Source organism: Hirundo rustica, chromosome 10 (genome assembly GCF_015227805.2).
Source record: "Hirundo rustica isolate bHirRus1 chromosome 10, bHirRus1.pri.v3, whole genome shotgun sequence".
In the NCBI taxonomy this organism is placed as follows: domain Eukaryota; kingdom Metazoa; phylum Chordata; class Aves; order Passeriformes; family Hirundinidae; genus Hirundo; species Hirundo rustica.
Window position 1 is genome coordinate 4593554 of NC_053459.1, and position 11549 is coordinate 4605102.

An 11549-nucleotide genomic window follows, 5' to 3' on the forward strand; every position below is an offset into this window, starting at 1 on the left:
TCATGCAACAAACAGCCTGTTGTGAAGTTTCACAACACACTTCGGATTAGAGGAGACATCCTGCGTGTGCCCAGCTCTGTGGTACACAGTGCCTGCCTTCTAATGCAAATTGTGTTAGAAAATCGGTTCTCTGCCTCATTTCAGTGTCATGAGGAGCGGCTGAGGCAGCTGCTGGGCTCCTGCCGGGATGCTGGAAGCCGGGTCCCCATCTCCATCCCTTACTGAGCCACTTCCCAACCCCAGGGGAAGGGACATGGCCTGGGCCAGGGGATCTGCACAGGAGCAGCCCTGTGAGAGAGAGAGGACGGCAAAGAGTGATCTCTGGAGTCCAGGGCAGCTCTTGAAACGTGGTTTATCGCATAGTTCGTTGGTGCAAGAGCTTTGCTTAAGCTGCCAGCCACAGCTCAAAGCGTGCCCGAGCCAAGAGCCCTCAGTTCTTGTAAAAATACATTATATCTCCTTCTGTGTTGAATATTCTAGTTTACGCTGACCAACCAGGACAAGACACAAATTCTACAGAATTTACATACAGCCTATAGGAACTACTACATTACCATACTGTGCCACACTCCAAACCCTAAAAGCTCCTTTCTAGACTCCTTTTCCCTGCCATCTTGGCAGGGCCCCATCCCCTTGGACCCTTGGCATCCCTTTGTCTGTTAGGGATATTGCTCAAACAACAGGCCTCTTGCCTTCAGCTAACCCAATCACAGTCTCTCGGCTTGGCGTCCTACATCTCAAAGCTCGCTTCCATTTCTATTTCTCACGGGTTTCATGCTGTTAGAATCTTTTGCCAAGCAATCATATCTGTAAGGTTTTCCTGCTTCATCCTCCCCAAGAGCAGCCCTTGGCACACCATCCCCACGAGCTGCTTCAACACCTGGGCCGGCCGTCCCCCGTGGGCGCTCTGTCCATCCCACAGGGCTCCTGCACCGGGCTGGTGCCACAGCTCCAGCTGTGCCCTCTCCACGCCGGTGCCAGCAGCAGCAGCTCCTCCGAGCCCCTGGCGCGGCCTCCGGGCCCTACTTGCCGTCGCAGAAGCCGCAGAGGCAGCCGAGGCAGCCGTTGAGGATCTGCAGCAGGGCCAGCGCCATCTCGGCCGCGCTGAGGAAGAGCAGGAGGGAGAACAGGACCACGTGCCAGGTGACGACGCCCTCGGGCTCCAGGCAGATGCTCCAGGCTGTCCGATTGTAGAGGTAGCTCTCAACCCTGTGCGACAGGGAGGGGAGAAGGTGCAGCAGGTCCGGAATCCCAGCGCTTTCTACCACGAAATTTCCCCCAGACATCGCACCCTTCATCCACGGATGGCCAGGGGTAGGGATGGAGGTGGAAAGCACCGTGTAGAAATCCATGGAAGGTGAGAATTCCCTCGGCTACCAGGGTCTTGCATCAACCACCACCAGCGAGCACCCACCCACCCCACCTGAATTGGGGATAAATTGATGAGGCAGCCCCTCACCTGGCCTCAGGCCCATGGTTGATGGCATCCAGGAAGGGATAACCCCAGAGGGCTCCGTGCCCGAGCCCCAGCTCGGTGGTGTTGTAGAGGCAGAGGGGACCATTGGTCAGCCCCACTCCGGACAGGACGAAGCAGGCGGCGGCGCCCAGGAGCGCCAGCTTGGAGAGCACCACGGAGAGGAAAGCCTGCAGGGACCCCGGGGGGACACAGGGTCAGGGGGACACAGAACGCAGCTGCAGGCTGGCAGCAGAGTTCGGGGAGCCGGGGGAGCTCCCCTCCCCTCCCTGGCCGAGGGTGAAGCCATCGCTGGGATGGGCAGAAGCGGACAGGGAGAGGCAGTGACCTCCACCCCAGCCCGCCCTGGAGCCCTGTCCCCTGGGGAGGTGACACCCTGCCGTGGGCCGTCACGGGGCCACTGGAGAGCAGCACCCCGCCTCGTCCAGCACATCCCACCGCGGGGCCGTGAGGAAGGGTCTGAGACCCAGCACGGGAGAGGAGGGACCCGTCACCACCCGCCACGGGGCCGGGGGACAGGAGGAGCCCTGCCGCGCCCCACTGAGGAGGTGGGACCCGGGCACATCCCGCCCGCACCGCCCGCGGGTCCCGGCCGCGCTCACGTTGTGGCGGGTGCCGCAGCCGGAGCAGCCCGAGCATCGCCAGCCCAGCGCCGTGACGTGTGTCCCCGCCAGCAGCACCTGCGGGGACAAAGAACGCGGCTGGGGGACGAAGGGGAGCCACCTGCCCGGCCCCAGCCCTGCGTGCCCGCTCCGCAGGCGGGAGGAAGGACGGGCGCGGTACTCACGGCGATGCCGCCTCCCCAGAGCCCCGGCACGGCCTTGGCGTGGCGGCCGAGGCGCCCCTGCAGCAGGTACTTGGATGCTCCTCCGGGGAACAGCAGGAGGATGCTGGCTGCCGCGGAGAGCGTGCCCAGCGCCAGCAGGCACGGCCCCACGATCCGGCTGCACTTCCCCACGCACATGGCCGCCCTGCGTGGGAGAGGGGAGGAAGAGGAGAGGGAAGGGCTGAGCTCGGCCCCGAGGCTTCCCCACGCCGATCCCACCCCACAGCTGCGGGTGGTGGGTGGGGATTCCTCGGCGATGCTCTGGGGGGTCAGCCTGCCCCGCTGGCACTGCCCCTACTTGAGGGCGATTTCCAGTGGAAGCTCCAGTACTTTGCCACACGGGAAATGGCGTTCCCACACCCAACCCCTGTGTGGCCGCAGGGTTGGCTCTTCCAAAACGTGTCCCAGCTCAGGGCAGGGGAAGAGGGTCTTTGAGGTCCCTTCCAACCAAAACCAGTCTGAGGTTCTATGAAGATGTTACTGCAGGGAGCCAGCCACCCACCGCAGCTCAGTTTGGCTTTCAGTGTTTACAGCGAGCAGGAGGGAGCCAGGAAAGAGGAAAAATCCTTGTACAAGGGCTTGTGGAAGCACATCAGTGCCCAATGAAATCTGACAGCAACCCCATCCCTGTCATGCACAAGTCCTACCATAGGTCTGAGTATGCTGAAACCAATTAAATTTAATTAAGAAATCATTATTACTTATCCTCCAGTTCCACCGGCATCTAAGTTATGAGTTTATCTAGAAAGCGCCCACCGGTCTCCAGATGCCACCTTGTCCAAAACTGCCTCTCTTCTGCACCTACAAGACCCTCATCTTGTACAGGATGTCCACAGGTCACTCTGGGACTGCTGAAAGTAGCATGGCTTGCTGCTGTCCCTGAGTTCTTTTGGCTTCAGGTCGGGCATTTCCCCCTTTCCTGCTAGACTGCAACCCATTTTGCCCAAGTTCCCCAGGTCAAGCTCTTTCTTGCTCTGGCTGATTTTTCCCTGCTCGCTCTGGCTCTGCAAAGCAGAAGCAGCTGAGGCACTGTGCGGTTGTTCCTGTGGGAAGAGCTGCCTCAGCCCCTCGTGTGGAGCCTCAGCACCGGGAGGAGCGGCAGGGACACCCCGAGGGGCTGAGGGACACCAGGCCAGCAGGGTCTCATGGGGGACACCAGGCCAGCAGGGTCTGCTGGGGGACACCAGGCCAGCAGGGTCTCATGGGGGACACCAGGCCAGCGGGATCTGCTGAGGGACACCAGGCCAGCAGGGTCTGCTGAGGGACACCAGGCCAGCAGGGTCTGCTGAGGGACACCAGGCCAGCAGGGTCTGCTGGGGGACACCAGGCCAGCAGGATCTGCTGGGGGACACCAGGCCAGCAGGGTCTGCTGAGGGACACCAGGCCAGCAGGGTCTCATGGGGGACACCAGGCCAGCGGGGTCTCATGGGGGACACCAGGCCAGCAGGATCTGCTGGGGGACACCAGGCCAGCAGGGTCTCATGGGGGACACCAGGCCAGCAGGGTCTGCTGGGGGACACCAGGCCAGCAGGATCTGCTGGGGGACACCAGGCCAGCAGGGTCTCATGGGGGACACCAGGCCAGCAGGATCTGCTGGGGGACACCAGGCCAGCAGGGTCTCATGGGGGACACCAGGCCAGCAGGGTCTGCTCGGGGACACCAGGGCAGCAGGATCTGCTGGGGGACACCAGGCCAGCAGGATCTGCTGGGGGACACCAGGCCAGCAGGGTCTCATGGGGGACACCAGGCCAGCAGGGTCTGCTGGGGGACACCAGGCCAGCAGGATCTGCTGGGGGACACCAGGCCAGCAGGGTCTCATGGGGGACACCAGGCCAGCAGGATCTGCTGAGGGACACCAGGCCAGAGGGGTCTGCTGAGGGACACCAGGCCAGCAGGGTCTGCTGAGGGACACCAGGCCAGCAGGGTCTGCTGGGGGACACCAGGCCAGCAGGGTCTGCTGGGGGACACCAGGCCAGCAGGGTCTGCTGAGGGACACCAGGCCAGCAGGGTCTGCTGAGGGACACCAGGCCAGCAGGGTCTGCTGGGGGACACCAGGCCAGCAGGGTCTCATGGGGGACACCAGGCCAGCAGGGTCTGCTGAGGGACACCAGGCCAGCAGGGTCTGCTGAGGGACACCAGGCCAGCGGGATCTGCTGGGGGACACCAGGCCAGCGGGGTCTGCTGGGGGACACCAGGCCAGCAGGGTCTGCTGGGGGACACCAGGCCAGCGGGATCTGCTGGGGTCCAGCCACACCAGTCCCAGCAGGGCACTGGGGAGGGCTGAGCGTGGAGGAACGGGGCTGTGACACCTGTGTGGAGGGACATCAGCCAAGACACCTGAGGGGGAGCATCAGCTGCACCCACCCCAGAATTCCACCTCTCTTGGTTTCCATCCTCCCTGCCTTGCTTCCAGGGAATTTAGGGCCTCTTGCCCCCGGCGGGGTCCTGCCTGCAGTGCAGGGATTGTGTGTGGTTGTTTCCTCCCACAGCCGTGAGTACCCTCTGCTCATCACACCTCCCCACCATCTTCTGGAACAGCTCCTGCTCCTCTGAGCCTTTCTGCACCTCAGCCTCTCCAAGGACCCCTTCCCCTGCCGCGCTGCCCTCTCCCCGGGGGTGGCAGGGGGTCTCTTTCCCTTGGGAAGCTCCCAGGGCGTGCTGCCCCCTCCAAACATCCCCCCGAGCTCCTCGGCCAATACAAACCTTGCGCAGGGGAGGCAAAGCCGGAGTGCAGGAGCTCCTGTGTCCAGGACAGCAGGACTCCCTTGTGCCAGCCCATGCCCATGACCAGAAGCACAGAGATTTCCACTTCTCCCCACCTCCCAGCTTACCTGGAGCGATGCCACGCGGAGCAGCGGCGCCCAGCCCTCAGATGAGCCCTGTCCCGGAGGCATCACCCACGGGTGACTATTTATGACACCTCGGGGTGTGCTCCCCTCCCCTCCTTCCCCCAGGGGCCGCCCACCAGCTGGTGACCCTCCGCCTGCCCCATGGCGAGGAAGGATGAGTGGCTGGATGAGCCAGCCTCTCTCTGCCTCGCGCTTCCCCATTTCAGAGTTTACACGGGCAGAGTTCACCAAAACGGGCACGGGCTCGGGTTTTAAGGCTTCTAGCACATCTGCATTAAATGCCTCAACCCTGAGCAGTGAACTGTTGCTCCTGGAACAACCTGGGGTGAATATGCTGGGACAATACTTTCCTGTCTAATACTGCAATAAAATCTTCAGAATAAACGTTCCCTGTGTGTCAACCGGCTCCTACCTCCCAGCCTTTGCTTCCTCACAGGTGTCTCAGCTTTTCCTCAGGTGCTGAGTGTATCCCCACCACGTGTGGATCTCATGCCTTGGAAATGAGATTGAGAGAGGAAGGTTATTTCTGGATATCTTAATTATTATAAGTCATCATATATCAGCATTTCCTGTCTGCCGTGGCTGGCAGTTAAGGTGCAACAGGGAAACTCCAGTTCCCACAGAGAAGGTCAGGAACAGGACCGGGAGAACATCAATGACCTCTGTGCCCGAGAACAGGAGTCAGGGAAAGTGTAGCATCAAAAAATGGCAAAAGCGGGGCGGCTGTGTCAGCAGAGGAGTTGCAGGCGGCACAAGCAAAGAGCAGAACGGCTCGTGGGCTGTGCAGGCAGAAGGAAGAACCTTCTCAAAGAAGAGTTTTGAGAGTCCTCCAAGAGCCACACGGGAAAAGATAAATGGGTGAGGCCCAGTTACAGCAGGCAATTCCATTCCTCTTGCAAAAATAAACCGAGGAGCAGATTATCTGCCAGTCCCTCTGAAAGGAAAATCAGAGCTGGCATCAGCAGAGGAATTCCCGTTTTAGTCACAGAACCTCAGGATAGTCTGAGGGGGAAGGGACCCAGCAGGACCATGGAGTCCAGCTCTGAAGTGAGTGTCCCATGCAGGGATTAAACCTTAGCATCATGAGCACCGTGCTCAAGCCCCCGAGTTAATCTCAGCATATTTCACCCCTAAATAAGACAAATCAGTCTCTAAAACAAAGACAGGCAACACATACAGGATAAGCAGTTTCCAAGTTCTCCTTCCTCTCTTTTTTCACTTAGAAAGAGGGGAACCCATTTTTCACTCCGCTGGAAGAAAACGTTTTGCAACCTCATCTTGTGCCCTTCCTACGTCACAGCAGTCTGAGGTTCCCACCACACACATGACCTGCTCCATCATCTCCCACAGAAAGCCCCACGCCAGGAAGTGTGAAGCATCCGGCTGACTCTCTTTCCTGGATTGCTGATCTTTTCCTTATAAGAATATTCATAACAGAAGGCCAATTTTAGCCCTGCACATGAGGAGCTGTGTGCTTTGCCCTTCTCACACCAGAGTTCAGCTGTGAAAGTGTCAGCACAGCAACAGTGGGCAAGGAACTCGCTGCCGAGTCACCCAGTCCTGGTGCAGCCGAACGTGGTCCCACCTAACGCAATTCCAGCCCGGCAAGGTTCTCCTGCTGGTGCCTTCTCTTCCCTGCTCCCCTGCCCTTTGCCTCCCCAGCCTCCTCTGGGGCTGGGGGAGCCGCACAGCGGGCTGGGTTCCAAGGGTGGTTTGGCTCCAAGGAGAACCAGGCAGAAGGAGGTGAGAACTGGTGAGAGGGAACCGTTCTGTGCCAAACCAGCCTCCACCTTGGTCCTGCATGGAAAAGGTTCAGCACCCCTCTGGTCTCTCCCACTCCCCTCCTTAGCATCTGCAAATCTATTTCTGCCACTACTCAGCCAAGACTTCCCCAAAATCCCCTTAGACAAGCCCTGCAGGGAGTTTGTGGAGAACTGACCGAGGAAACACCAACACAATGCTGGACAACATTGGCTTTAGGGCTGACAAATGTCACCTGAATTTACAGTTCAGATAAACCAACCCCACGAAAGGTTGGAAGTTTACAGAAAGGAAAAATAAGTAAATTAAACCCAAGAGGTATTTTGAGTTTGAGGTATCCCTGTAGTTCCTTGACCTGCAGACTGATGTAAAAACATTCCTGACTCAGTTGGGAACTGGAAATATCTTCCTTCCTGTACGAAGAGTTCAGGGTTTTCCAGCTTCAAGACGATGGCAGGGGCTGAGCTCCGCTGCTTCAGTGGAGACCTACCGACAGTCAGGAACGAGGATGACCCAAAGTTGATGTCTTAATTTCTGTTTCTCTACTGTACCTGCCAAGTCCTGGTCCAGAAGGGCCCCTGCTCCTCAGCATTTCATGCCAGGCCACGACAGGAATGTCCCAAGGAGCCCAAACACAACTGCAGAAGTCAGAGACTCTGTAGCAGGAGGACACTGACAGTTCAGAATAGAAAGCCCCATTTCCTCTGCTCTTTCATTGGGAAGGATGGAAAATCCCAGCCCTGCCACTTTTTATTAGTTTTCACACGGTATTTTTCGTGTCAAGGTCCTGTAAGTTCGTCTCACTTCAAGATTTTGTATTCCTCTGTAACAGCCTGAAGCTTTCTTGGGCAGTGCTCTCATCCAACAGCTCCTTATCCTTCTACCCCAGTATCCTCAAGGAAAAACTCAGGAATTCCCCATAGACCCCAGGGACAGACTTCCATTAGAATAAAACCAACAAATAAACCCCAACCCCAAAAATCCAAGAGCTGAAGACAGCTACCGAAAACAGTTTGTTTTATTTCCAGGATCAAATATTACAATAGGACATTTACATATATTTATAAAAAATGCAGCAGTTGTGTATATAGATCAGAGGTTTCCTTGAGTTTGGTCCCTCCCAGCACAGTGAGCTGAAAACTTCCAAATGAATCCTCTCCCTCCTCCCATGCTGAAGTTGCCATCATTGAAGAAAGTGACCATTGTGAAAAGCTGTCCCTTAGAAACTGGATGTTCCCCAGTTCCAGGAAACAGCCTCATTTTTTTAAAATCATCCGTTCTAGAGTCTGGTGTCTCCGAGCTGAGTTTTACTCAGATGTTTTCATAAAATCTGGTCTATAAAAGAGCACCTCATCCCCTGCTCCACGGTTTCAGTCCTACACCTTCAATCTGGGCACAAGCAGTCACAAAGTGACCAAATTTCTGTCCACGCCCACAAGGAACACAGTGGATAACCCGAGGCAGGTTGAGGCAGTGCTGTCAGGTGCAGCAGTCTCTGACTGAACCCCTGTGTGTGTAAATACTTATGGCTCTGTTTGTTGGGAGTGCACAGACACCGAGCATCCCATGGAAAAGAGGAGACAGGAATAAAAATCAGCACAAAAAGGGCATCCATCAACCTCACCAGCTCCAAATCCACACAGGCCTGTGGGTGCTTCCAACAACGCAGCCAGCACAGGGCTCAGCGTCAGTTTGTTTTGTCTTTGAAACAGGAGCTGTTCCATTTATAGAAAATTACTTGTGAAAATAAATAAAGAGCATGGGTGAGGGAGAGCAGAGGCTGGTTAGAGCCTATGGGAACAGCGAGACAAGGCACAGCCAGTCCTTGAGGACAGCGACTTTGCACTTCACCCACCAAAGCACATCTCTGCCACCCCTTCTCCTCTAGAACACCAGACTACCTGTCACCAACTTCACTAAACAGGGATTAAACCAGAAGAAAGCAGTGACATTTAATACAAACTAATTAAAGGAATAAAAATGAAGGCCTTGAAATGACACAGATCTTCCCACTCACACAGACATTCCTACAACACAGGTCCCTAAGTTCATTTTTATTTGGTTTACCAAAGAAACGCCGCATTTCAAGCATCTCTGACAAACAGCCCAAACGCTGCCCTGCCCCCAAAAGAAAACTGGTTTTAATTTAGCCCTTGTTGCTCGAGTCCCAGTGAAGCTCGGTGCTCTGACAGGAACAGGAATTTGAGATCCTTCAGCAGAGAGGTTGAATTACTAAAACCTGCACCAAAGCCAACTTCTGCAAAGGTACAAACCACAGCACCAGTGCCAGGGCGAGCTGAGTGTACAAACCAGCTCTGAAGGACCCTGTGAAACACAAACTGGACAAAGGAGAGGTGTCAGCTCCCCCTAACAGTGAGGAGAAGGTCAGGGAGCTCTGGGAAGAGCTGATGGAAAAATTCCCGTTTAGATCTACTTAGGAATAACGGTACATTTGGATGACTTTTACAGACAACTGTATTTCACAAGGCTACCTGCAGATCCTGGACATTCCCCTAAGATCAGTGGTGTTAACTGAACTGATTTACCAGGAAAAGCAACGCACTGCAGTCCATGAACGTCAGAAATCATAAAAAACACAGACCTCAGTTCAAAGCCTAAAGGAAATAACACAAGCATGGCCAGAAATGTCTGGCCCAGCCTCTGCCTGCCCTTTTTAGGTCAGTGGGGAATGCTGTGAAGTTGAGGCTGGTCAATCAGCTTGACTTAAGAGCATGCAGCATCAGAAAGATCCAAAATCCTTCTGTGGGCCTCCACAGTGAGGAGTAAATGTGTCAGCTGCACCTGGCAGGGAAAGCCAGAGCTTGTTTCACCTTCTGTTCCGGGATCCTGGTTGTGACTGCGACTACTGGGCGTTACATCCCAAAACAGCTGTGTTAGATGGAGAGCACAGGCAAAGGGAACATCTCCACCAGCAGCACGGAGCTCCAGCTTCAAACACGACAGCCCTGACACCAGTTCTGCACCCAGAAACGCCTCCACTGCCTACATGCACCGCTGCTCTCCAAGCCCAGCAGCCCCTGCAGCACCACATGCAAATCCAGCCCAAGTGACAGCCGCAGGAAGCCACAAACCACAGCTTTTGAAGGATTGGTTTCCTCTGTCCTTCACACTTCAACATCGTCTTTCCCAATCAAGTTGAACACATTTTTTCCAGCAAAGGCAATTTGAGCATCGGATTTCACATCTAGAAGTGACTGTTCAAAGGCTCTTTAGACATCGCCCAACCCATCACCTTCACTGCCACCAGCTGTCCCAGGCAGGACCCGATTCATGCTTTCAGCCACATTCCTCAGGCCAGCAAAGCACATTCCTGCAAAGGGATGAAGAGCTGGAGAGGTTGGAGCCTGGTTGGTGCAGTTTCTCATCAGCCCCCACAGCACAGCTGATGTGTGGCACTGGGTTGGATTGGGTTGGGAAGGAGAGAGAGGAATGAACAAAGAGAAGAACCAAGTGCAGGGATACATATCCCTTAAATTTTTTTTTCTGTTTCTTGCTCTCAAAGCAAAGCAAAAGAAAGGTGATAGAAGAAACCACACTGTGACACAGAAATAAAAGAAATCCAACCCAGGATCACAGCTTCCTGGAACAGAAAAAACTCCTAGAAACCACAAGAAAATGCCATTTTCAGTGTGAACGTTCAACTTCCCCGATCTTCTTTCCCCAGGTTGAGCAATTCCTGGTCTCATCACAAAGCTCAGCCCAGCCTCCCACACAGGAGCAGGCCCGGGAAGGGCAGGGGAGGGAAGGCACCAATAAACCACACCGTTATTCCAACCAGACAGCTGGAGCTGCCTCAGGAAGCTTTAGGTCTACATGGAAATGTGAGTTAGGGATCTGGATATCCAGGAGCTAAAGGATCCTTCAGTCTAGAGGTGCCACTGTCGCTTCACAGCCTAACACAAGACCCCCCTCATTTCCCCATGCTGGGAGCAGCCTCCAGACCAAAGCTGACATCTGGTGTCACACCAACCACTGATCAGGAGGCTGAGATGAGACTCTGCTTTCCTGACACTGCATCCTGCAGCAGAAAGGGAAATCAATTTATACAATTGCATGATTACACATCAAACCTCAATGAGGAGCAGGACACAGCTGTGAGCTGAAGTTTTCATGGGGAACGCCAGACATTTTCTGTGATTTCTTGCATTTAAAGGTTCCAAAGTACAGATGCTAGTGTGAAATCAAAGGCAAAGTATTTTGAAAAATTGGAACATGTCAATTTCTGGACTACTGAAGTGTTTAACAAGGACAATCATCTGAGAGTGGCAGAAAAAGTCTGCAGTTATGCCAGGTCCCACTTGCCTTCCTCCTCAGTGACTGAAGACCATGCCAAACTGAGTTTTTAGCTGTAAATACACAAATGCACCACACTGTGCTGAGGGCTGTGCCAGTTAACTCCCGTCCCACTGGAACATCTGCTGAAACACCAACTGACCAACAGCTCCATGTTTAGAGAAAACACTGGAGGAAAACCAGGGCACTGACTTGTGGTGCCAGCTCCCGGAGCTGAAAGGAAAGGAGCAGCTTTCCAGGCAGCCCTCCAAATTTAGAGGTGACAGCAGATGAACATGGAAATACAACAAAATCAACCCAGAGAATTCAAGCCACCAGGCTGGGA

General features: G+C 55.1%; 1 protein-coding gene across 1 annotated transcript; it reads right to left on the bottom strand.

Annotated features, from left to right (window-relative positions):
- Window positions 1-1022: 1022 nt before the first annotated feature.
- Window positions 1023-2453, bottom strand: TM4SF19 (transmembrane 4 L six family member 19). Its single transcript, XM_040074546.1, has 4 exons — window positions 2262-2453; window positions 2077-2154; window positions 1460-1644; window positions 1023-1209 (listed from the first exon to the last, which is right to left on the bottom strand). The coding sequence occupies exons 1-4, from the start codon at window positions 2436-2438 to the stop codon at window positions 1023-1025; spliced, it is 627 nt and encodes a 208-aa protein (XP_039930480.1). The 5' UTR covers window positions 2439-2453.
- Window positions 2454-11549: the final 9096 nt, after the last annotated feature.